The sequence below is a fragment of the Capronia coronata genome, assembly GCF_000585585.1.
Source record: "Capronia coronata CBS 617.96 chromosome Unknown acBCG-supercont1.6, whole genome shotgun sequence".
Lineage (NCBI taxonomy): Eukaryota > Fungi > Ascomycota > Eurotiomycetes > Chaetothyriales > Herpotrichiellaceae > Capronia > Capronia coronata.
The window spans coordinates 407,613-430,976 of NW_006912898.1; the positions used below are offsets into that span (position 1 = coordinate 407,613).

General features: G+C 54.5%; 8 protein-coding genes across 8 annotated transcripts; 7 read left to right on the plus strand and 1 right to left on the minus strand.

Annotated features, from left to right (window-relative positions):
- Positions 1 to 734: 734 nt before the first annotated feature.
- On the plus strand, positions 735 to 4,159 carry A1O1_06823 (uncharacterized protein; the record flags this gene model as incomplete). The annotated part of the gene is made up of 2 exons (XM_007727700.1): positions 735 to 895; positions 955 to 4,159. The coding sequence occupies 2 exons, from the start codon at positions 735 to 737 to the stop codon at positions 4,157 to 4,159; spliced, it is 3,366 nt and encodes a 1,121-aa protein (XP_007725890.1).
- Positions 4,160 to 5,205: 1,046 nt separating this feature from the next.
- Positions 5,206 to 7,056, plus strand: A1O1_06824 (uncharacterized protein; the record flags this gene model as incomplete). The annotated part of the gene is made up of 1 exon (XM_007727701.1): positions 5,206 to 7,056. The coding sequence occupies one exon, from the start codon at positions 5,206 to 5,208 to the stop codon at positions 7,054 to 7,056; it is 1,851 nt and encodes a 616-aa protein (XP_007725891.1).
- A 967-nt stretch (positions 7,057 to 8,023) lies between these two features.
- On the minus strand, positions 8,024 to 9,523 carry A1O1_06825 (uncharacterized protein; the record flags this gene model as incomplete). The annotated part of the gene is made up of 1 exon (XM_007727702.1): positions 8,024 to 9,523. One exon carries the CDS (start codon positions 9,521 to 9,523, stop codon positions 8,024 to 8,026), a length of 1,500 nt encoding a protein of 499 aa, XP_007725892.1.
- A 1,283-nt stretch (positions 9,524 to 10,806) lies between these two features.
- On the plus strand, positions 10,807 to 12,465 carry A1O1_06826 (uncharacterized protein; the record flags this gene model as incomplete). The annotated part of the gene is made up of 1 exon (XM_007727703.1): positions 10,807 to 12,465. The coding sequence occupies one exon, from the start codon at positions 10,807 to 10,809 to the stop codon at positions 12,463 to 12,465; it is 1,659 nt and encodes a 552-aa protein (XP_007725893.1).
- Positions 12,466 to 14,933: 2,468 nt separating this feature from the next.
- A1O1_06827 (uncharacterized protein) lies at positions 14,934 to 16,121 on the plus strand (the record flags this gene model as incomplete). The annotated part of the gene is made up of 4 exons (XM_007727704.1): positions 14,934 to 15,035; positions 15,089 to 15,130; positions 15,277 to 15,829; positions 15,901 to 16,121. The coding sequence occupies 4 exons, from the start codon at positions 14,934 to 14,936 to the stop codon at positions 16,119 to 16,121; spliced, it is 918 nt and encodes a 305-aa protein (XP_007725894.1).
- Positions 16,122 to 17,149: 1,028 nt separating this feature from the next.
- Positions 17,150 to 18,474, plus strand: A1O1_06828 (uncharacterized protein; the record flags this gene model as incomplete). Its single annotated transcript, XM_007727705.1, has 2 exons — positions 17,150 to 17,667; positions 17,934 to 18,474. The coding sequence occupies 2 exons, from the start codon at positions 17,150 to 17,152 to the stop codon at positions 18,472 to 18,474; spliced, it is 1,059 nt and encodes a 352-aa protein (XP_007725895.1).
- Positions 18,475 to 18,854: 380 nt separating this feature from the next.
- Positions 18,855 to 19,316, plus strand: A1O1_06829 (NADH dehydrogenase (ubiquinone) 1 beta subcomplex 7; the record flags this gene model as incomplete). The annotated part of the gene is made up of 3 exons (XM_007727706.1): positions 18,855 to 18,906; positions 18,993 to 19,132; positions 19,212 to 19,316. The coding sequence occupies 3 exons, from the start codon at positions 18,855 to 18,857 to the stop codon at positions 19,314 to 19,316; spliced, it is 297 nt and encodes a 98-aa protein (XP_007725896.1).
- A 1,295-nt stretch (positions 19,317 to 20,611) lies between these two features.
- Positions 20,612 to 23,086, plus strand: A1O1_06830 (glutamate-cysteine ligase; the record flags this gene model as incomplete). The annotated part of the gene is made up of 5 exons (XM_007727707.1): positions 20,612 to 20,622; positions 20,674 to 20,746; positions 20,809 to 20,874; positions 20,934 to 21,079; positions 21,139 to 23,086. 5 exons carry the CDS (start codon positions 20,612 to 20,614, stop codon positions 23,084 to 23,086), a joined length of 2,244 nt encoding a protein of 747 aa, XP_007725897.1.
- Between the last annotated feature and the right edge of the window lie 278 nt (positions 23,087 to 23,364).

Sequence of the window (23,364 nt, forward strand, 5' to 3'; positions counted from 1 at the left end):
CCACTCAAGATAAGCCCCAGCATTAGGTAGCACCGTTTGGAACGTGACCAAGCGCCAAAGTCAATTTGTCATTGCCTACTAGTAGGTGCTGTGTATACCAGGTATCAAGGTACTGAACACTACCTAGATATTATACCTTAACCCCGTAGTAGTAGCCGCCGGGACAAGTGGGAGCGCAGGCAAAACGCTATACAGAAAGTCTAGGGACTAAAAAGGAGTAATAAGAGGCAGGACAACAACGCGGGGTGACGGGCTGCAGTTAGTGATGAACAACTAATAATGATTCCACCTCATTGGCACCATAATGCATAATGTTACGACGGCTTGACTTCGCCGTCTGGTAAACACATCCAACCAGCCTCTTGAGCATTCATTTAACTCACTCCAGCATACTCCATTCACTCCTTCATCTTCCAGCTTCCATCTCACGTTAGGCACACATCAATCACGTCAAGGCGAGACCGTTTGAGTTGCCACGTTCGATCGAATCCTCCATTCCGTCTCCACATGCCACCACACAGTACATCACTGGATTGACCTCCGCACGCAATTGCAAGTCGAACTTGACTTCCTCGACGGATCTCTTCGAACTGCACTTTGATGCGCACCTCTCCTTGTGACGTTGAGCCGAGGTCAGATGTTTTCCTGACCCAGGCTGCATGACTCTGCATGCGTTCAACCCCTTCCTCCTGGCCGCGGGCTCGAAGACAACAATCCCCGGATGCTAATTCACCATGGGCGGGGACAACTTCGACGTGAGGTTATTGAAGCGGTCTTTGGGGGAGACAAGAACAGACCGGTCGGTGAAGACTCTGTACGGTGACAAAACATGGGTTCATGATCTGGATATTGTCAATGAACTGGGAGCTCATACGGGATGTGTCAATGCCCTCAGGTACGGCTTCCCGTCCCTCCTACGTCTGCCCAGTCCCCTGCGTTGACTGACTCTGGCAGCTGGTCTTCAAGTGGCAGCCTCCTCGCCTCCGGTTCTGACGACACCTTCCTCAACATCTGGGACTACAATCCTTCCGGTCTGGCCAAGACGTTCACGCTGAATACGAGTGTGAGCACCGGTCATCATGCCAACATCTTTTCGGTCAAATTCATGCCTCACTCGAACGATCGGACCGTGGTGACTTGCGCCGGGGACTCGGAGGTGCGTGTTTTTGATCTCGAATATGGAGGTGCGGCCAACAGCACGTCGGCCGATTCGACCTTTTCCACGAGCACAAGAAGTCGGAGGTTCAATAACTTTTTCCGTCACGCCAGATGGCTGAACGAAGGCAACACAAATGCTCGGGTATACCGGAGCCATGCCGACCGGGTCAAGCGCATTGTGACAGAGTCAAGCCCTTACCTCTTCTTGACTTGTTCGGAGGACGGAGAGGTCCGCCAGTGGGATCTCCGGCAGCCTTCATCTGTATATCCGCCTCCTCGTGGAGGGCGAGGCTATGCCAGATTCCATGCCAGTGCAGGAACCGAAACCGGGGACCCGCCTCCACCGCTCATTTCCTACCGGAGATATGGTCTCGATTTAAACACCATCTCCTGTGCACCCAGTCAGCCACAATACATTGCACTGGGTGGAGCACATCTTCATTGCTTCTTGCATGACAGACGCATGCTCGGTCGGGATCTGGATGCGGAGAAAGGTCGCCCTGCAGGGCGGAACCCAGTCGTTGGAACATATGAAGACGAGGCCATGGCCGGGGCTACACGATGCGTGCGACGCTTTGCACCCAACAACAAGCGCAAGATGGGTTCAAATGACCATGGGCATATTACAGCTTGCAAGATCAGTGATGCCAACCCCAACGAGATGATCGCTTCCTGGTCGGGAGATCATATCTACAGCTTCGACATTGTCAAGTCTCCCGATGCGAGAGACGCCGATGCCAGAGCGGACGAGGTCTTCCGCGCCAATCGCCAGAGGAACCGATCCGACCGCAAGAGGAAACGGGACAAGGCGAATGCATCCTCGAGTAGTCTGACGGAAACGGCCAATCATCCTAGTAGACGTATGCGACGGGTGTCCGACAATCAAGCAGAAGAAGGCCATACCGCTCTGCTGGCGCGATATGAAGATGGACAGTCTGAACTGATCCCCATTCCTACCGATTCTCATGATCCTGTTACGGGGCACCGCTCGTCACAAGAGGTGTTGCTTTCGGAGGCGCAGAGATCAAGTGAGCGAGTGGCAAGATCACTGGTTCGGCTACGAAAGACTCTGTTCGACTTTTCTTCCTCCTTGGATGCAGACACGGCGTTGTCGATGGAGCAGTCGTCCGAACTCACACCTCACACGGCAGTGTTCACGTCGGCACTCGGCCAATGTGCTTCTCTCCTACCTCAGATGGAAGACATCATGCGTAGCTGGTCCTATCCGGTGAACCCGACCGAGGAAGACGTCAGACTGCAAAATACTTTGAGAAGGAACCGGCAGTCCAGCTGGCGTTTTGTACAAGCAGCAGGCTGCCTAGCCAGGTGTCTGGGTGGCCGTCTGCAGAGTCTGAGCTCCGCTGCAGATGTTCGACTCGCTTATTTTGACCGAATCAAGCCCGCGGCTCACGAAGGCAGAAACATCTCCCCGGAATCGAGGTTCTGTTATGATTTCCTGAAAGTCATTCTGCTCTGGCTCGATGGAGGTCAGGAAGCTGTCTTGCAAGGCTTCAAACGGCCGGCCAATGTGAGTGGCGAAAGCCCACGATTCCCGCTCGATCCTGACGACACCGTGCACACCTTCATTGCAAAATTGCAGTCATATTTCTTGGACCTCGCCGACGACAGCGTCCCGATCGTCAATCTGGAAGCGAACCGCTTCGAGCGCGATGAGACACGGCAAATCTTTGAAAGTCAAACGTCGGCCGTGCAGGCATTCATGAGAGCCCTTGCAGGTATCAAACTGGAGATGGGGCAAGGCATTTCAGAAGCCCGGAATGAGCCTTCAAGTCACAGCACTCCTATCCGAGTGATGGACAAGGGGGCTGCAGCCCGGTTCTGGGGTGTCCAGGTTGGCCGCTCGCTTCTCATGCGTGCTGCCGAGGGTGTCACGTATGATTATGTCAATCGTGCCTTTGGAGGCTGGAGGGTGCACGTTTTGCCCGAATGCGAGGGTATAGAACGATCACAGGAGTACGTTGATCCTGATGAGGAGGAACGCATCGTGGAAGCGATTGACATTGTACGAACCGGCGACGTGTCCAGGAGTTCCGTTCACGACGACGCTGATCCTTCCGCTTCTACGTCGGGGACGGCACAAATATTTGGCAGCACCATTCAAAGTTCGACTCGGTCTGACGTCGAGATGAGCACGCCTCCTGCGGTGCACATTGAAGATGCTGATGAAGACGGGGGAAATCATGTCCACGACCAAGACGAGGACGACGAGGACAACAACGAAGAAGATTCGGACTCGGAACGCATCGACTCGGACGATGACGATGATGAGGAGGAGGACGATGATGATGACCAGGCCGCGGAACGAATACTATTCCGTCGCCGAGCGGGATTCATGCGGTCCCGTGAACGGGCTTTAGTGAACCTGGACGTGCCATACTCTTCTCACACCAAAGTCTACAAAGGCCATTGCAACGCTCGGACGGTCAAGGACGTGAACTACTACGGTCTGAACGACGAGTATGTGGTTAGTGGGTCGGACGACGGACATTTCTTCATTTGGGATCGGAAGACGACCCGCATTCTCAACATCTTGGAGGGAGACGGAGAGGTGGTCAATGTGGTCCAGGGCCATCCGTACGAGCCCATGATTGCTTGCAGCGGCATCGATAGCACCATCAAGATCTTTGGCCCGGGCGGAGACAGCCGGGAACGCGCAAACGCCGAACGTGGAATTGACGTTGCCAACCCGGGCGTCGGAATGCATAGTTCTCTGCGTTTCGGTGCGAGAAGACGCGTCGGGTGGATGCGCAGCGAGGAAGATGTCAGTGACGACGATGACGGCGAGGCCGGTGAGGCAGCTCAGGATGAAGAATTGTCCAGACGCCTCCGCAGTCGACGGGCCATGCACCGCAGCTATGAAATCATCAGTCAGAACGATGTGGAGCGGCGACGCGGTGCGGAAGACACTTATGTCACGGTGAGTGCCATGGAAGAGCTGCTGATTCGGGCATGGATCATGTCATACTCGCGAGTCATTTGACTGCGACATACGGTGCTGACAAGTCTGGTGTCGTGCAGGAGGGAATGCTGACTCGACTTGCTATTGCGTTGCAACGAGGCCAAGTAGAAGCAATTGGAGGGCAGGGGTTGGGAGGGACTGGAGCGACTGTCGTGGTGGATGAGAATTGCCAGGTAGGGACACCCCCGGGGACTGTGTGGACAGGAGGAGAACGCCTTCAAGTCAGGGGTGGATGCTGACTTTGATGCTTTTTAGGTCATGTAACCTCTTTCATCACCTCTTGCTGACCCAATGGTAATATCAATGCCACTACCAGAACCACTGCTGTGCCGGTGTCCAGAGGGACGTCTTCTAGCTGAGAAGGAAGATGGCTACGGGGTAAAGGAAACTCTCGGGATTGTTGGGTCTCAGATGAGCTGAACGGGTGGCGCTTTGTCCGGTGGACAGCAAGCAGCGCAAGGACGTCTGGACGGTGACAATCAGTCTTGCTCTCTAGCGACACAGATATGGCGTGCAGAGTGTTGAGATAGTTCGTCGTCTGGCACGTACCTTCGAGGACAGTCGACCCAAATGATGGATGGCATCTTCGATCATTTGCATGCGATGGCCACCGGTTCCTTGTTTTGATCTTGACTCTGCCGTTCATTCGCCGGTAGTAGTAGCCTGTTCAACCTCGATGAAGAGTAGACAGGACAGACATGGCGAGAGTTTGATTGGGAGTGATACCGATACCAGACGTGCTGCTGAGCCAGACTTGTACCATCGCCATGCTCTGGTCCAGCTGGGTGACGTCGCATACACAGAGTATTTGGTGCTCGTGGAAGTAGATGTACGGCTAGAGAAATTCTCAGTACCTAAACATTGCATTCTATCGAAGAATATGGCTGTTGTAGTATTTCTCTCTCTCTCGCCAAGAATCCCGATTTGGAAGAAAGAAAAGAACGAGCGGAAGATTTGCACCCATTCCGCCACCTCTCATAATCCTCCTTCCTTTCCTCTACTCCCTTCCGCCTAGTTCTCCCAGAGAGGGACGGCGACGTCTGCGACGGCACCCAGTCTGGTTCATCATGAACGGACATTCTGCGGACGAGAGGCCGGCGTTGCCGCTTTATCTCCAGAGATGTATCGACCAACTTCCGAAGGACCATACCATTTCCCTCGACTCTCCCGTCAGTTCATCCGTTAATTACATCAAAACTCTACCCAGTCGCCGGCATCAATATGCTTCCCTGCTGCTGGCACGGCATCAGTTAACGCAGCAACTGGCCGAATGTCCAGGACCCGCTCCGGAGCTCATACTGCAGCGTGCAGCTGTCTACGAGGCTCTAGGATACAGTGAACTGGCTCTGGCCGATGCCTACGCCTCGTACACGTTGTGTGAGGTGGCTCTTGAAGGACCGGACATTTCGGATCTGGAACCCACAGACGCCAGCGGCGATCCATGGCCACCAGCCGAGGACTCGGCGGTTGCGCTGCTGCACAAGTACCGGTCGCTGATTGTACTCTGCAGGTCGGCAGTCATTTTGGGCTGTCAGCATCAGGCCAAGCTCTGGATTGATGACCTGCTGGAAATGAAGGGCAAATTGCAGACCGCTGAGGAAACGGAGTCGAACCCGCCGCACGAGGCCGCCGGCGACGACTTCTGCGACTTCTGGACCGTCTACGCGGCGGACACTAGCCTCAAGAACAGCGTCTCCGAGTTGAGGAGGTGTGCCAAATACAACCTGTTCGGACGCAGTCAACGGCAGGTGTACCCCTGGAATGAGCATGAACCCAATAGGATGTCCCGAGAGGCGCAGGACGAAATCAACAGCAAGCTCCACGAGGCTGCCCCGGATCTGGAGGTCGAGATCTCCGTCTTGCCGACATTGACAACAGGCGACACGACTAACGATGGCCCTTACGGGTCTTCCCAGCTCGGCCTTTACGCCAAAAAGGACCTGGCACCCGGCGACACGATATTGGAAGAACGGTCCGTCCTGACAGCGATCCGACCACACGGCGAGGCACTCTGCGATGCCTGTGCCGCCGACATGGAGAGCATTCCCCAAGAAGAGCGGAGGGATTGCCCAGGCTGCAACATCCCGTTCTGCTCGGAAGCGTGCTATTCGCTTGCACAGAGCAAATACCATGCTCCAAACGAGGACGACGACGAGACCGACGACGGGTATCCGCCGCCCCAGACGCCTTTCTGTCCCGGCACCAGTGGGAACGAAGACATCCATGTGCTCGGCCGAGCCGAGAGTTCCACGACTCCGGAATGGGATCTGTATTTCTTGCTGTTGTCCCGCACAATGCAAATGGCCGAAACTCAGGGAACACATCCGCTCGACCTCTTCGAGACAAAGTACTTGTGGGGCGACTTCTCGCCGACCCCGACTCTGGAAACCCTGCCGTCATTGACGGGCCCCAAATCTCTACCTTACAGCGTCCGGCATCACGTCGAGCTCCCGCTGCAGTGGTTCGAGATCCTCATGCACTCGCGTGCAGGATGTCGGCCCTACAGTCAACAATGGCTGGAGAGGTACGACTGGTGGATCGTCCAGACGCTGTTCGCCAAATTCCGAGGCGTCGCCGACGCCCAGCAGTCGACCTGGACCGGCAAGCCTGAGGTCGCCGCCGTGCATCCTCTGTGGTGTCTCGCCAACCATAGCTGCAATCCCAATGTCACCTGGAAACCGTCCGGTATTAGGAACCTGACGGTCGTGCAGGAGAGGGTATGGCAGCCTTCTTCTGACAACAGTGGCAACTCTGAAAGTCCGTGGACAGGCATCAAGGCCGGGGATCAGATCTGGAACCACTACACGGATATTCATGAGAAGGACTATCGCGAGCGGAGAGCTAGACTACAAGCCGTCCTTGGTGGTGATTGTAGGTGTGAGCGATGCATTGCTGAGGCGGCAGGGGCCGCAGAATGAGCAGACGTCCATGTGAGCACACAACGATGCTGGTTTTTCTTCTCTCTCTTTCTCTCTCTCACTCACACACACACACACACACACACACACACACATCCACGCCAGGCAGACAACCAGGCGCAGCATCACCACACGCGAAGCCATATCCTGTACAGACAAGTCATGGCCAAGGCTTGTATCTGTTTCTTTCTCCTGCAAGTGCATCTCGCCAATAGATTTTTGGTTTCACCGCCGACTTACGTATCAACCACCACCCCCAACTATCGCGATGCAGCAGAGAGAGCCGGTCCGCTCCTCTGGAGTCTTTACGCCGAGGGAGGGTATGCAGAGGATGATGGAACAAACCTCAGGTTTAGTAAGGTATGGTTGAGAGGGACGATGGGATGGACAAATAGGATCAACAATTTGTTCCAGATGGAAAGCCTGCATTCGAATCGAATCGCACACTGAGCATTGTTCGTTCTACCGCCTTGCCATCAGGCGAGACATGGCAATTGCACTGAGGGCGTGAGGAAGTTTCGAATGTCTAGACGATGTCACTCACTACGAATCGAGGCTTCGGCGGTGGTGATACGTATGGAGATTGAGATTGAGATTGAAATTGAAATTGCAATTGAGCAATAGACTCGGGAGCAGAAGAGGGTCGTTGTTCAAGTTTGTTCGGATTGCTTGTCTGGCTGCCACTGTATGTAGTAGAGTCAGATCTCGAATGTCAGTCATCACAGACAATCAGTTCCATTTGAGTCATTGACTCGATTCGAGCTGTGTATCGCGAACTGATCAGTGTGTTTCACAAAGTATAGGGGCATAGGGGCATAGGGATCGAGGCGAGATGAGGAGATGATGAGAAGATGAGAGGATGTATGGTCCATTGTTTGTTTGTTTGGTCGTTTGTTGGCCACGCTTGGATGAAGTATAGACGTCTGTCCATCTGTTTGTCTGTCTGATTCTGTAAGGGAACTAAATACTAGCTCATCCATTCCGGAGTGATAGCAGGACTGGGGGAACTACTCGCTCCCTCGCCCTCGCCTGCAGCTCCAACGCTGGCCTGTTCCATCTGCTGGTCTCGCTCTTTCTTGGTTTCGCGCGTCGCCGCAGCCCGCTCTCGCCGCCGCCGTCGACGCTCCTCACGCTCGTCTTTGTCTTCTCCAACATCGGCAGCCAGAGACGAGGTTGTCAACGGACTCATTCCCAACCCTGTGCCTACAGGGCCCCCCGATGCAGCTGACGCCACACTCCCGCTGTCCCGGTGGTGATGGTGATGATGATGCGGCTCTTTGCGCTCCTTGGTGGTGGGCTTGCGCCGCACGCTGGCTGTGCTGCTGACGCTGCTACCGCGCCGGACGCGTTCCGATAGCATGGGGCGCTCGATACTCCCATCGAACTCGAGATGGGGCGTCGACGAACGGGACGAATGGGTGCTGCGACTGCCTAGCGAGTCGGCCTGTTCGAGACCCGGCCGACGTCTATTGGCTCGCGCCGCGAGCAAAGTCGGATCCTTTTCGGATGCGCCACTCCCGCTCGCCATAGGATTGCGGGTCGAATGGGAATGAGAATGCTGCTGGTGGCCCTGGGGATGCTTCTCCAGATCATGATGCCGTCGTGCATATCGATGAGACGTGAATCGCCAGACGCCGGTCCACCACTTCCACCCGCCCATCTCCTTTGCCCGGGCGCGGCGCAGGACATTGAGTTTCCTCCGCAGGCCTGCGCGACGCTCGTTCTCTTTCTCCCAGTACTCGGTGCGGTATTCTTCCCAGTTCTCGCGGAATTCCGGACTGAACGACTTCGGGAGCAGCAGGAGCATGATGTGGTCGCCGCCCTTGGCCAGGTCTTCTTCCACGACCGTGCCGTCCTCGTGCTCCACCATGTGCCAGTCGAAGCCGCCTGCTTCGCGGAATATGCGCAGAGGCAAGAGAAAGGATAGGTGGCCCAGCAGTTCGCGCCACAGTTTGCCCCGAATCACCACGACGCGAAGGTTGAACCCGCGCAGTCCGCGGTTCGTCGTGCCCAGCCATTTCCGCGGCCAGCGGATCCCCCGTTCCCATTGTCCCGTTCCCCATACCAACAGGATCGTCACGACTCCGCCCATCAAAGCCAGCTTTTCCGACATCTCGACTACCCAGTATACCGACCCGCCGAGGCCGGTGCCGTCCTCGCGCGGCCGCAGGAACAGGGCGTAGAAAAAGAATCCGTTCCATAGCGCCAACAGGAGTGAGAAAAATGTGTTCAGTCTTCTCCGGCCGACTAGGTGCAGGTATTGTGCGCGTAGGGAGGATTCGAGGATCAGGAGATTCAAGTAGATCTGTGGCGGGGATGAAGGCAGTGTCGAGAGGAGAGGGTCGGGACTGTATTTCTCGGCCTGGGAAGATTTCCCGAGCCCAGGGAGCGGTGCGGTTGAAGGTGGTTTGATGTCGGCTGGAGGGGCGCCTTTGACGATTTGGTTCAGTCGTGTCTCGGTCGCCATGTTGGGATGAGAGTAGAAGGAGAAGAGCAGAAGGGCCCAAAAATCTGCGCGAGGCTCGTCCTGGAGGATATCACCTTTGCGCCGCCATGTGTTTGGACTATGGTCAGTGGGAGGCGTTTCTGTTGCGCTCTAGCTGACCGATTGAATCATGCGCTTGAGAGTGATGTACTGTATAGATGGTCAGAAGAGCCACTTGACCCTCAGAGCATCCCGTGCACAAGAATATAATATGACGGTAATCGTCAATGCAGCTCTTTCGCTGGTCCCAACAATATCATTGATATAGGAAATGTTTCGTGGCCGAAAGACGTCGAATCGGTAGAGAGGCTAGCGTGATGGGTGGGATGGGACAAGGCTGGGCTGCTGGTCGACCCGTCGCGGGGCTTCGATGGCTACGTATGCGGTATGTGCAGGAGATATCAGTGGCGACACAGTGGATGTAATATGTGCAGTGTGTGACAACGACGATGACTCTCCAGATACCGGGAATGGTCGATTGGATCTCAGGAGGGTCTCACGAATGCAAGGCTGGATATAGTGAGGTATGTGGTGTAGTAGTGCAGAGCGCGGTAATAGTGTACTAGTAGTAGTAGTTGTACTGGACGTAGTGGTGGAAGTGATGCAGTGGGAGTCGGCGAGTCGGAGAGTCGGCAGCAAATGATCCATTAAGTCCGGCACGGGCAGCGGCGATTCGTTGAGTCCGGCGGCGGCTGCAGCTGCGGTGGAGGAAGCTCGGCCGAAACCGCTCCATTGATTGAACCCGGAACTGTGGTGCCTGGCCTGCGATAATTGTCCTCTGTATGCAGGGAGAAATGATGATGCTGAGAACGGGAAGAACTTCAGAGTTGCTTCTCCCATCCATGCTCGCCAGTGCCAGTGTGTCGAGGGCTGCCTCCCACTCCATTCATTATTAGCATCAAATTGCTTTCTGCCTGATCTCCATCGGCTAGTTTCCCCGACCTATCTTCCCCTGGACATCCTCGCCGTCAACTCGCTTTTATACAGCCTCTTCCCCCGGGCGGTATTTGCCTCCTGTCCTTCACCAGACACCTCCTTCATTCTTTGCATCGGTTGTATGTGAGAGATCCTCATCTCAGCAGCAATCTGCTTTTGCTTGGTGCATGAGACGAATCGCTCGCTTGCGGTTCCTAGAGGCAGCTCCTCGAAGCACCAGCACCAACACCAACACCAACTCCACACGCATCCGCATCCGCCACCAGTCTACCACAGTTATTCTGAGTGAACCAGAAAACTTCCCCCCTACTTCGGTCCGTCCTCCAGTCATGTCTTCCAACGCGGCCGAGTCGGACGGTGAATATCAGGTCCGTGGCCAACAGAGCCCTTTGGTATCTCGACGTGCCAAAGCCGAGAACCCGCGCGGAAGTCGCGTGGACAGCTTCTTTCCCCTCGGCTACAAGCAAGGATTTAGCCAATGGTGGAACAGTGTCCCTGCCGCGGAGGCGGAAAACAGAGTTCTCTCTTTTATCCCTTACTTGCAAAAGCCGCCGACCCATACACAGACAGGCTCGGAGCCGCCTTCGGTTAACCCTTCGACGATGTCGGTCAACAATGACCCTGCGGCAAAGGCGCCTCCCGTTACGACGAACTCCATCACTGATCCCTATGGGCCTCGGACGTGGTATTCGCGCATGGTCCAGTTGTCGGGCAAAAACAGGGCATTGAATGAGTTTTCGGTCGAGCGCACGGGCGAGACTCCCGAACAGAATCTGGTCATCTTGCACGGCTATGGCGCAGGTCTGGGCTTCTTCTACAAAAACTTTGAATCTTTGTCCCGTCCTCACGGCTGGCGGTTATTCGCATTGGATATGCTGGGCATGGGCCGATCATCTCGACCACCTTTCAAGCTGAAGGCCAAGACGCGCGAAGAGCAGATCACCGAAGCGGAGGCGTGGTTTGTCGATTCGCTGGAGGAATGGCGCGTCAAGCGAAACATTGATAAGATGACTTTGGTCGGCCACAGTATGGGCGGGTACATGGCCGTCTGCTATGCACTGAAATACCCTGGACATTTGAACAAACTCATCCTGGCTTCGCCCGTGGGAATTCCCGAGGATCCTTATGCTACGCATGCGGCAATGCCTGAACCACCCAGTTCGACGCTCCAAAACGAGTTCACACAGGATCAGGCTACCGAAAGTGTGGCTCGATCAGATAATAACAACTTCCTCAACGCGCGGAAGAAGGCAGAGCAGGCGCAACAGAAGACGAATTCCAACCGTATCACTGTGAGCGACGAAAGCGACGATTCGACGCCTGCCCCAAGACGGCCACTGCCCAAATGGTTGACATACCTGTGGGACGCCAACGTCTCTCCATTCAGTTTGGTTCGGTGGACTGGCCCGCTGGGTCCACGGCTGGTGTCCGGGTGGACAAGTCGACGGTTTGGACATCTGCCGCCCGATGAAGCCGTGGCCTTGCATGACTACAGCTACAGTCTGTTCCGCCTCCGCGGCAGTGGTGAGTACGTACTGGCATATATCCTGGCGCCCGGCGCCTTCGCGAGGAGTCCATTGATCCGCCGGATACAAGGTATTGGAAGACAGCCGTTACCCAGTGCTCAGGCCACCTCCGGCTTGTCGTCCGAACCCGCCCGCGAGAATGGTGTGCCTGTCGTCTTCATGTATGGTGAACATGATTGGATGGATGTCAAGGGCGGGTATGCTGCAAAGAAGAAGATTGATGCCGAACGTGAGCGAGCGTTGAAAGGCAAGTCTCCTGAAGAGAGAGCAAATGATCAAGGAGGTGCCAAAGTCGTCATTATCAAGGGAGCTGGCCATCATGTTTACCTGGACAGTCCGGAAGAGTTTAACGAAGTCATGCTCGCCGAAATGGAGGATGTGAAAAAGCGCACCCAGGGAAGCACGAAAGGTGCAATGACCGGTGTTCAGATTGTTGACAGAAAAGTTGACGACGAAGCTTGACGATGGCGGATGGTTACGGATCACAACATATCCGCATGAAGAAGACGAATGAATGGATGCTCCTTTCTGCAGCAAGCACCTCTGGTCTTGGGCTTGGGGGAATTTCTAATTGCACGAGGTGCATGGTCAGAAGAAGCCGTTCAATTTGGCTGGAGCTCACGGAGACACAAGGCCTGCAGATTGCAATTCCCGTTCGGCGCAATCTAGGCCTTTCTGATTAGCCAGTCTCGGCCTCCTTGGCTTCTCTCTCGCAGGCACGTTCGTCTATCACGTCCTTACCTCGCGTCCATGGTCTGCATGTAAGCATACTTCTGCCAAATGGGCATGATGACATTGCACGGCCCAGACCCTTCTGGCTGGTGTAGAGCGAGAACGGTCGAGTCAAGACTTTCACCTCTTCCTGCGACAACCCTGCTCTGTCCTACCATGCCTGCCCCAGATATGCTCCAAGATGTGGGAATATCATCGTGTCCAGCAGCTTGCTATTCAAAGATGATCGAATCTGAAATGCGACATAGATTTCGGCTTCAGTTCCTCCGCGAATCCCAGCGTTATATTGTCCGATCATCTGCGGGCGACGCCGCATAGTCAGGCATTTTGACCGCTATCATCAGTTACGGTGCAGTGTGAATGGACAGAGGGAAAATTTCCGTCTGCTGCGGCGTTTCGAGGGAATGGAAAATGAAGTGGGAACACATATCTCGTCGTTGACGAAAATAGTGAACCATGTCGGATGTCAGTCTGGTTAAATATTAGAGATAGATATGATCAGGGACCCAGCGGCGCAATCTTCCTGTTGCCACATGGTCGAACGGAGTGTGGACAAAGAAACGCTCATATATCCAGCTTCAAACTAGACACCTTGGAAATGTAACTCGTCCTCACGGATCGAGGCTGAGGTTCAGGTTTTAGGGAAGACTGCCTCCCATAAATGAAAGGAAAACTGTGCTAGTTCAGATATTTGGTCCCAGGTGGTCATGATGCCGCCGCTGTCGAGTTTCAGGAGCGTGACATCCTTGTGGGTTTGGCAGTGCCAGTACCAGTGCCAGCGCCTTTTTCCCAAGGGGAGGTATTAACTCACGTGATTGGTTCTTTTCGTGACGAGGCTGCGTGTCGCGTCGACGCGCTCAACTCTGCAATTCTGTCTACCGCAGTCCCTCCTCTCTACGCTGTTCTCGTCCGACGACTTCGAGTATTCCTTTACTCAAATCGCCAATCTCGTGTCCGAAACCGCACCATCTTTGACAATCATACTCCCCCAATTCATCTTTCGCTCTTAGTCGCGAGCTCAACACGAAACCACGTGACGGTGTCCAGTTTCCCTTGACCGCTGCCGCGCGTGATCGCCACGACGACGAAGAAGACATCTCAACGCTACCGGCTACCACTAGAGAAACATTGCGGATATGCCCGAAGGTCGTGGCTACGATCAGAACAGACAACGACAGAGACATGATGACTGAACAGGTATTCAAGATCCAGTCCCACAAAAGCCCAAGGCCACCGCAGGCAGCAAAGCCCCTGTCGACCCTTCTGACAGCACTAGGAGTACGAGACAGCAAGTCATATCCGCCGCATGGCTTATCGATGGTTACGCCATGATAGCTCCCGTGGCGGGCCTAATAAGGCTGACCAGTGCCGACAGAGGACAGAGATACCACTAGCCTTGGTCGTTGTGTCCAAACACTTCGTAACTTCAGAAAGTTCTCATCAGGCCACGAGAATGCCGTCTTGTTGCGACAGCAGACTCCCCCGTTGATCTGACAAAAGGACCGTCATATACTGATGTCTTGACAAATCACGACTTCACCGACAACTCCCTGCGCAGCAGTCGTTCGGGAAGTCCCGTCCATGACTTTGACTTCTCTTGCTGCAGTCAAAGTCTGGATGAGGACTCCCTCCTTCCGGTTCTCACCTCCTACATTCACATCTGGGCCCGAGAAATGGACGAGACTGCCTTGCATGGAGTGGACTGCCGGTCAGGCCAATGCAGAGACCACCGTCCTGTGACTTTGGCGGACGATTCACCGTCTGGATTTCTTCCATGATGCCTGTTCTGCCTAGAATGACTCTGGGGTGATCCTCGCCATTGGCAAGCATCGCTTGACTCTCTCGATCTATTTCCGCCTTGCAGTTATGCCTTGTCTACAATATGCCCATTCCAGGCGCCATTGGTTGATTTTCTGTCCATTTTCTAGTTCCACCGACATGCCTAAATATTCTGGCTGCCCCTATCCCGTTCCTGAGAACAATCCTTTTACTCTCCTGTCCAGTCATCTATCGGCCTGTCCAGGCACGTCGCGCAACATCTGACTGCCATGCTCGTTGCATCTCTACTGACTATAGGATTGCGATATCGTTGACTCATTGGAAAAGAACTGCCTGCCTTTACAAACAATGTCAGAAGCTGGAAATATAATCTCAGATCCGCGGCGGAAATCACAATCTGTCCGGCGCCTCACGCAGTCATGATTAAAGTCGCAGTGGTTGGTACCAACGGGCTCGCCCAGTATATCGTGCACAATTTGGCCACTCAGACCTCCCACCAGTTTGTCATCTTGTCCAGAAGGGTAATGTTTGTCTTCTTTTCCTACTCACAGGACGCGTGGCTGACCCGCCAAAGCCTAGTCCTGGTCTTGTGGCAAGAGGATGGCAAGTGCTCCAGGTAAGTCGAGTCTTGTGCCACCGTTCTTCTGGAAGAAAGCATGCGGCGGCAACAGGGGCCTAGCAGGATCCTGTTCGGCACTGCTTCATGTTGGACGATGCATACTATGGTCCACCAGCCACGCCGACTGACCATTTGAAACTCAGGTGGACTATTCCAACCAGGGAGACCTCCAGTTTAAGCTGGCTGGCGTCGACACGGTCATCTCGACAATCAGCGGCAATGCTCAATTGGCACTGGTCGACGCGGCGGCAGCAGCGCATGTGCGACGGTTCGTACCTTCCGAGTTTGCCGGCCCTCCCTCCTTACGGCCTCACAACGATATCCTCGACGATGGACGACGTGCAGCGATTCTACGGCTCCATCAGCTGGAGGGTTCAGGCATGCAGTTCACAATCTTTACCTGTGGAGTACTCTACGAGAGATTCGCCCCTGGCGGGATGGCCGCGTCACAGATTGGGTTGAGAAGCAACATCGGACAAGAAGGTGATTATCTCATGGACTTTCGTCGACGACGAGCGCAGATCCCGTATCTGAGCTCCACGGGTCAGGCGGCCACCATCTGTATGACTTCTGCCCAGGACGTGGCCAGGTTTGTGGTGGCGGCCTTGGATCTGCCGTCGTGGCCACGTGAATTCAGATTACGAGGAGAGAGGATGAGTGTCCGAGATGTCGTTGCCGTCGCCGAAGGAATTTCAGGTATACTTGGCCCCAACATTCGGCTTTCACGCCGGTCCGCCCCAGTCTTGTGCTGATATTGACGTGTTTAGGGCGACAATTTGAAATCTCGGGCCACACCAGAAGCTCATTACAAGACGCGTTGACATATGCACGAGCAGTAGGGGACCGCGGACGGGAGATCAGGGTGCATCACTTGATGGCTACGGCTGAAGGTCGCTATGACTTTGTCAGCACGAATCTCGACCAGTTGGTGACGATTCGGCCAGAGAAATTCCGCGACTGGTTGGTGCGTGTATGGATCTCGACTTGAATTGAGACAGACAGCCCAAGTTCAGACGGGAGCGAATCTCTGCTGTACCGGGACTGTCACCGTTTGGCCAGCCAACCTTGGGAGGTTGCTCTCTGCTGTACTCAATTATGATATCGAGGCCCAGCGAACCATTTTCCTCATCCGAGATTCGGGCTGACATGGCCGTCGCTTGTGCCAGATCCCTTTATCCTTTAGTACCGAGATGTCCGACGGCAGCTGGACTGCCTACCCCTCAAATCAGATTGGATGTCGACCGGAACATGGCGTCTCTGGCGTTACTTGGGATTGTCCTTCGACAGACGTGCGGGTCTTCCGCGTCGGCCTGGTATTTCGTCGGCCTTCCTCATAAAGCGCCGAGTGATGCCCGGACCGGGGGGGGTGGATGGACGGTGGCTAGACTACTCAGTGACTGCACATCAAGTCTATCTCTCTACGTTGCCCAGGTATTCAGTTATTATCATTGGAGAGATTGAACCTGAGTATGTCAATGCCGACGGCAAACACTCGTGTGTGAGTGTGTGAGTGTGTGAGTGTATGTCAACAATTCCGGCCAATACGAAGTCATCGAGATGGACAGATGGATGTTTCGAGAAATGAGATCATCATGTCGGTGGAATCAACGTCACGACTCTGTACTTTCAGTACCATATTACCTCGTATGCATCTTCCAGTATCATTCCACTCTCCAAGAGCCATTGTTATTTCTGGATCTTACTATATAGTACCTGATATTCTCCATATCCAATTTCGGGCCTAAGCTTCCACCGCGGCGATAGCACAATAGCACACTGTAGTGTTGGTCAGCACCACGACATTCTATCATTCTCTCTCCGTTCACCGGATCGATTACTTGATTAAGAAAACGGTCGGCACGGCAGGAGACTACCAACCTACCTAGGTACATAGGACTCGCATGCTACATCAACCTTCTGTTCTCTCTTCTTTCCAATCTCTACATAAATCGAACCACCAAACCCATATTATATTGTATCCAATCAAACCCCCACTCAAGATCCATTCCATCCAAAATGAAAGCCGTCGTCGCCCAAAACAAAGAACCCGTCCTGGTCACCGACCGGCCCAAGCCCCAACTCCGAGACGACTACCTCCTGATCAAGGTGGTCGCCGTCGCCCTCAACCCGACCGACTGGAAACACGCGACGTTCGGCCTGGCCAAGGACGGATGTCTGCTGGGCTGCGACTTCGCCGGCATCGTCGAGGAAGTCGGCCCCGCCGTGACCAAACCGTGGGCCAAGGGTGACCGGATCTGTGGCGTCGCGCATGGCGGCAACGCCTTGCAGCCCGAGGACGGGGCGTTCGCTGAATATATTGTGGCCAAGGGCGACATTCAGATGAAAATCCCGGACGACCTGCCCTTTGAAAAGGCCGCGACGGTGAGTCTGGGTGCCACCACGGTCGGGCAGGGCTTGTTCCAGAAGGCGTTGAAGTTGAATCTGCCCACGGAGCCCGTGGGCGATAAGACATTTGTGTTGATTTATGGGGGGAGTTCGGCGACGGGGGCGTTGGGGATTCAATATGCGAAATTGTAAGTTCTGCCCGTCATCTAGGAAACGATGGTTTCACTCTTCCTTTGGGAATACCGGAAGTCTGGGGGGAGAAGGAGCTCTGAGAAGTCTGGGGATGGGTTTCTATCTCTGCTCTTCGCCTGTCTCTGTCCCTATTCCCTATTTCCTATTACTGTTCCCTATACTACTCTATTCCCCATGCCCTTCTTGGCCTTGTGTCAATCCCAAATATATCCAACCCCTTTATGTACACATACTAACCACTTCTGTTCTTTTCTACCTGTAGGGCAGGCTATACCGTCTTGACAACCTGTTCCCCGCGCAACTTCGACTACGTCAAATCCCTCGGCGCTACGGAAGCTTTTGACTACAACGACCCCAAAGCCCCCGAGGCGATCCGCAAATACACATCCAACAAACTCACTTTGGCGTGGGACACGATCAGCTCGGAATCGAGTGCAAAATTCTGTGCTGATGCATTGGCACCTTCAAGCGGTGAAGGGTCGGGCCCTCTACGCTACGGTTCCATCCTGCCGGTCACATGCCCTCGCGACGACGTCGAGAGCGTGTCGACTCTGATGTACACTGTCTTCGGGGAGCCGTTTGAATTCGGACCGGACAAGATCCCGGAGACTCCGGAGGACGCCGAGTTTGCAAAGAAATTCATGGGCATCACGGAGAAGTTGTTGGCGGAGAAGAAACTGAGGCCGCACAAGGAGGTTGTGGGCGGCGACGGGTTGAAGGGGGTCATTCAGGGGTTGAAGGATATGAAGGATGGGAAGGTTAGTGCTAGTAAGCTGGTCTATCGGGTGGCAGACACGCCTTGAATTGTGATAGTTACGACCTAGGTAGTATGATGAGTCATGGGACATGCAAGGATTGAATATCTCTCTCAAGTTACTTTGATATGTACCACAGTTGGTGTATGTTGAAGCCATTCAAGGCTGGTGTCGAGGCCAGATGAAGCGGCGAGAGCGGCGAGGCGGCTGTTCTAAGCTCCGAACGCAGTAATGCTCCACCGTACAAGGTGCCAAGACTGCGGCGTGATCGCAAATGCTCCGAACCAATCATTGGAACTGCAATACAGCTCACATCGGCATCGGCATCGACATCGACATCGAGCGAGCTGCTGTTACTAGTACGTGACTACACTCACATTGTGTCCTTGTACCAGCAAACCCTGTCCTGGTCCAGTACGGTGCTCAAAATGACGGTTGTCCAAGCAGTCAAAGATGCCGTCGGTCTGGGCGACAGTCACGGTATGCGCAGCCTCTTCCACTGATCCCGCACTGCAGGGTAGCATACCGGAACCGCCTGCGACTAACACATTCTGTTTGTGCCACAGCTGCAGCTCCGGCCCCGGCTTCTAGGGAAGCAATGTCCGAGGCTAGATTACCGCTGGCCTACCGTGACAGCTGTGCGAACCTCCTGATCCCGCTGAACAAATGCCGACACGAAGAATGGTATATGCCGTGGAAGTGCGAGGTGAGTTGCGATTGCATGCGGACAGACAACGCAGGTTCCGGGACAATATGCTGATGGTTGGGTTGCTTGGGCATTGCAGACCGAACGACATAGCTACGAGAAATGCCAGTACGAAGAGTTCAAGAAGCGAGTCGCCAAAATGGACGAACTCCGGGCCTCGAAAGCAGCTGAGACCAGTGCTTAAAGACAGACCAGGTCGGAAGGGCGTTCTGAAATACGGTTGAATCAAAATCGACAGCGACGGGCCAATCCCACTGTACATATCGTGAAGGCAGGCTTCTCGGGGTCTGCGGCGCATTTAAAAGGTGCGATGCAAGAATGAGACCAAACTCGGTCGGCTGGGAGGACCGAGGCAGATGCCGCATCGGAATGAACGGATATTGCAGTACGAGAATCTTCACAAGCAGGTGAATGCTGTCTCGTGGAGAGAACGATTGGAAGCGTGGCGAAGACGAGGTATTTGCTGCTGTCGAAACGGCCTCACGCCGTGGTCAATCGATGTAATAATACTCCCTCGTTGCCTTCAGCGATGCCACCTATCTAGCAACAATATATCCTGCCAGTTCAGTCATCTCAATGGGTCGAGTCTCGAGTACTTGACACTATTGAGCAGCGATTTCAAGGCCCTGTAACGAATCAGTGATCAGTCGTATTGTGAACCCCCCACGCTCGTGAATCCAAGCACTAGGATTTGGCGTAGATGGTGTGATTCCCTTTGGAGAGGAGATTCCCGATGCTACATCCTACTGCACGATCACTGCTTGAGCCTCGTGCCGGATGGCTCGCTCAATAAGGGCATCTTCTTCTCTTGTCGTCCCGAGCGGATAATCGTGTGGTCCACACCATCGTGTCTCCTGCAGCAGTTGTGCTACGACGAGTGTGTTGTCGATAAGGGCCTCAGCGACGTGATGACTAATTCTCCAGTGGCCCGCGCAGTTGTGCCTTTCACCCACATCCCGCTTTTTCTCTCCTCCAGGCCCGACCTCTTTTTGTTCAAGTTGTATATACTTCTTCGATCGCTTTTCCTCTAACTCTAAGAGTCAGCCTCGATCTTCGCAGCCAATCGAACCCCCGGTCGGCGCGTCCGATCCCGCGCCTCCAGACTCCCCCAGCCGAGCCTGCAGAGTGACCGGCATTCGAGGGAAGATTCTCTTATCGGGGAAAAATTGCGACGACTTCAACGTCACGGACGGACGAAATTTCCACTAGGCAAACGACATTGACGGGGAGAATAGTAACAAGAATACTGTGAACTTCTCGAACCCTTCATTCATCATACACATACAGTTGCATTCAGCATAACATCCATGGCGTCTTCTCTACGACCTTGACAGCTTCGACGTGCACTCGACCTGTCCCACCCCCAATCGCAAGAGGGCCGACTTCCTCCCGATGGGATTAATTTCTTTCTCTGGTCATTGTTCTGCATATATCGGCCGACACCAAGCATACTGGGCTAGTTGAGGGGCATTTTTGAGCATGGGTCTCTTGTAGGTCCATGGTGTATTCAAGGTTCATCTCCGATTCTCACAGTCACGCAGAGCATTGGGCACGCCTTTGACCTGGCCGGAAGCGAAGAAAGCCGCGAATCAAGTCAGGGAATGGGGCATTGAGGTGAGAAGGAGTCACTCCCACGACATCTCAGTCGCGTGCACTCAGGACTGATCTTGTCGTAGCAATTACTCAATATATGGCGCAAGGCTAAAGTGAAGGAGCGGGATATGCTCCTCTGGGGCGACGAGGTATGCTTTCCCCGTCATCAACGCAGACAGGATGATAGTTGTATTAAACTGCCCTCCAGATTGAATATCTCGTCGTCTCGATCGACGAGGGCCAGAAAAAGGTTCGACTGTCGTTATGCCAGGCCGACGTCTTGAAAGCGCTGGCCCGAGACACAGAGCTGGCCAAGACAGACTCGATGGTCCCGGACCTACAAGAAGACGCTGTGTAAGTTGTCGACCTCAAGATCACCCTCAGATGGCCTCCTGCTAACATAGTTGATCCAGCAAAAGCGGCAAACTCCCGACTTTCCATCCCGAATTCGGTCGGTTCATGCTCGAAGCCACGCCCGGGAAACCATGGGGGATCGGTTTCAAGGACTTGTTAGATGTCGAGTCCAACATGAAGATGCGGCGAGTCATTGCCAAAAACCACATGGACCCGGATCAGTACCCCATCACTCTGACAACATTCCCTCGGCTGGGGACGCGAGACGACTATATAACGCCATATTACCCACCCTCGGGACCCATGTTACGATCACAATTCGTCCCGGACGAGATCGCCAACCCACACATCCGCTTCCCGACGTTGGCGGCAAACATCCGCGCGCGACGAGGCCGAAAAGTCGAGATCAACGTGCCCGTCTTCCACGACAAGAACACTCCCAACCCGTTCAGCGATCCGACCGTCAACTACGACCTGCACAACTGGCCCGAGGACGACGACGTGCGCAACGGCGCGGTCAAGCCGGACTGCGTATACATGGACGCCATGGCCTTCGGGATGGGCAGCTGCTGTCTACAAATCACCTTCCAGGCCAAGAACATCCGCGAAGGCCGCATGCTGTACGACCAGCTCTCCCCTCTGGGCCCGATCCTGCTGGCCCTGACCGCCGCCACGCCCATCTACAAAGGATTTCTGGTCGACACGGATGTGCGATGGAACCAGATCTCGCGCTCCGTCGACGACCGCACGCGCGAAGAGTTGGGCGAAGCGCCGCTCAAGAATGACCGCTGGCGGATCCCCAAGTCGCGCTACGCCAGCAACAGCACGTACATCGCCCAAGACCCGCGCTTGCGCCCGGAATACATGGACCCGCAGCTGATCGTGGACGAGGCGCTCAAGCAGAAACTGCTGGACGGAGGCATGGACGAGCTTCTCGCGACGCACTTTGCCCACCTGTTCATCCGGGACCCGATCGTTATCTTCTCCGAAGACCTGAAGCAGCTGGACCCGGAAGGGTCGAACCATTTCGAAAACATCCAGAGCACCAACTGGCAGCACATGCGGTTCAAGCCGCCGCCGCCGGACGCGGACATCGGATGGCGCGTCGAGTTCCGCAGCATGGAGATCCAGATGACGGACTTTGAGAACGCCGCGTTCAGCATCTTCATCGTCCTCGTCACCCGGGCCATCTTGAGCTTCGATCTGAACTTCTACATCCCCATCCCGCGCACCACGGAGAACATGGAGACCGCACACATTCGCGATGCCGTCATGACGCAGAAATTCTGGTTCCGAAAGGATCCCTTCCCCAGAAGAAGTCCGAGGCAGTCTCCCGTGTTGAACGGGATCAGTGAGCCGGCTGGGTCGCACGACTTGAATCAAAACCATACTGCCATGGATCTTAACACCGCCACTCCAATTGCCGCTACCACGCCCGCGCCTATACCGACAACAACAGCGACACCGACATCCACAAGTACAAGTGCAACGACAAGCACAAGTGCATCCACCACTCGCCCGACAACCCCATACGCCGCAAAAGACACTTCTCCTTCCCTCGGTCCCGTCGAGGACGAATATACATTAATGACCATTGACGAAATCATCAACGGGAGCAACAACAAGAACACCCAGAGTCAAGATGAATCTGAATCTGAATCTCAAAGTGACGGTGACACTGACACTGACGGGTTCCCCGGTCTGATCCCCTTAGTCGAATCCTACCTCGACAGCGTCAACATCGACGTCAGCACCCGCTGCGACCTGGAACGCTATCTCGACCTGATCCGCAAACGCGCCAACGGCACCTTCTGGACGGGCGCCAAGTGGCTGCGCGAATTCGTGCGCGCGCATCCCGACTACCGCTTCGATAGTGCCGTCAGTGAGAGCGTCGTGTATGATCTGTTCCAGGCCGTCGAGGAGGTGGGCAGGACGGAAGGGAGGAATGGGACAACGGGGTGGGAGATGTTTACTGCCAAGGAGAGACGGAGGGGGTTGGATGATTAGGTAGATGTGGATTTTTGGTTATGTCTAGTTTTCCTTCTTTGGAAAGGGAAGGGCAAACATCAACATCAACATTATAAAAAGAGCATTGCAATACTAGTGACTAATCAAAGTCACTACCTTTAGATTTATTGTTTCTGAGCTTGAAGTCGTGGTGGTGTTGGTTTAAGTGGAGGTGGAGGTGGTGATAGAGGTGGTGATAGAGGTGGTGATAGAGGTGGTGATAGAGGTGGTGATAGAGGTGGTGATAGAGGTGGTGATAGAGGTGGTGATAGAGGTGG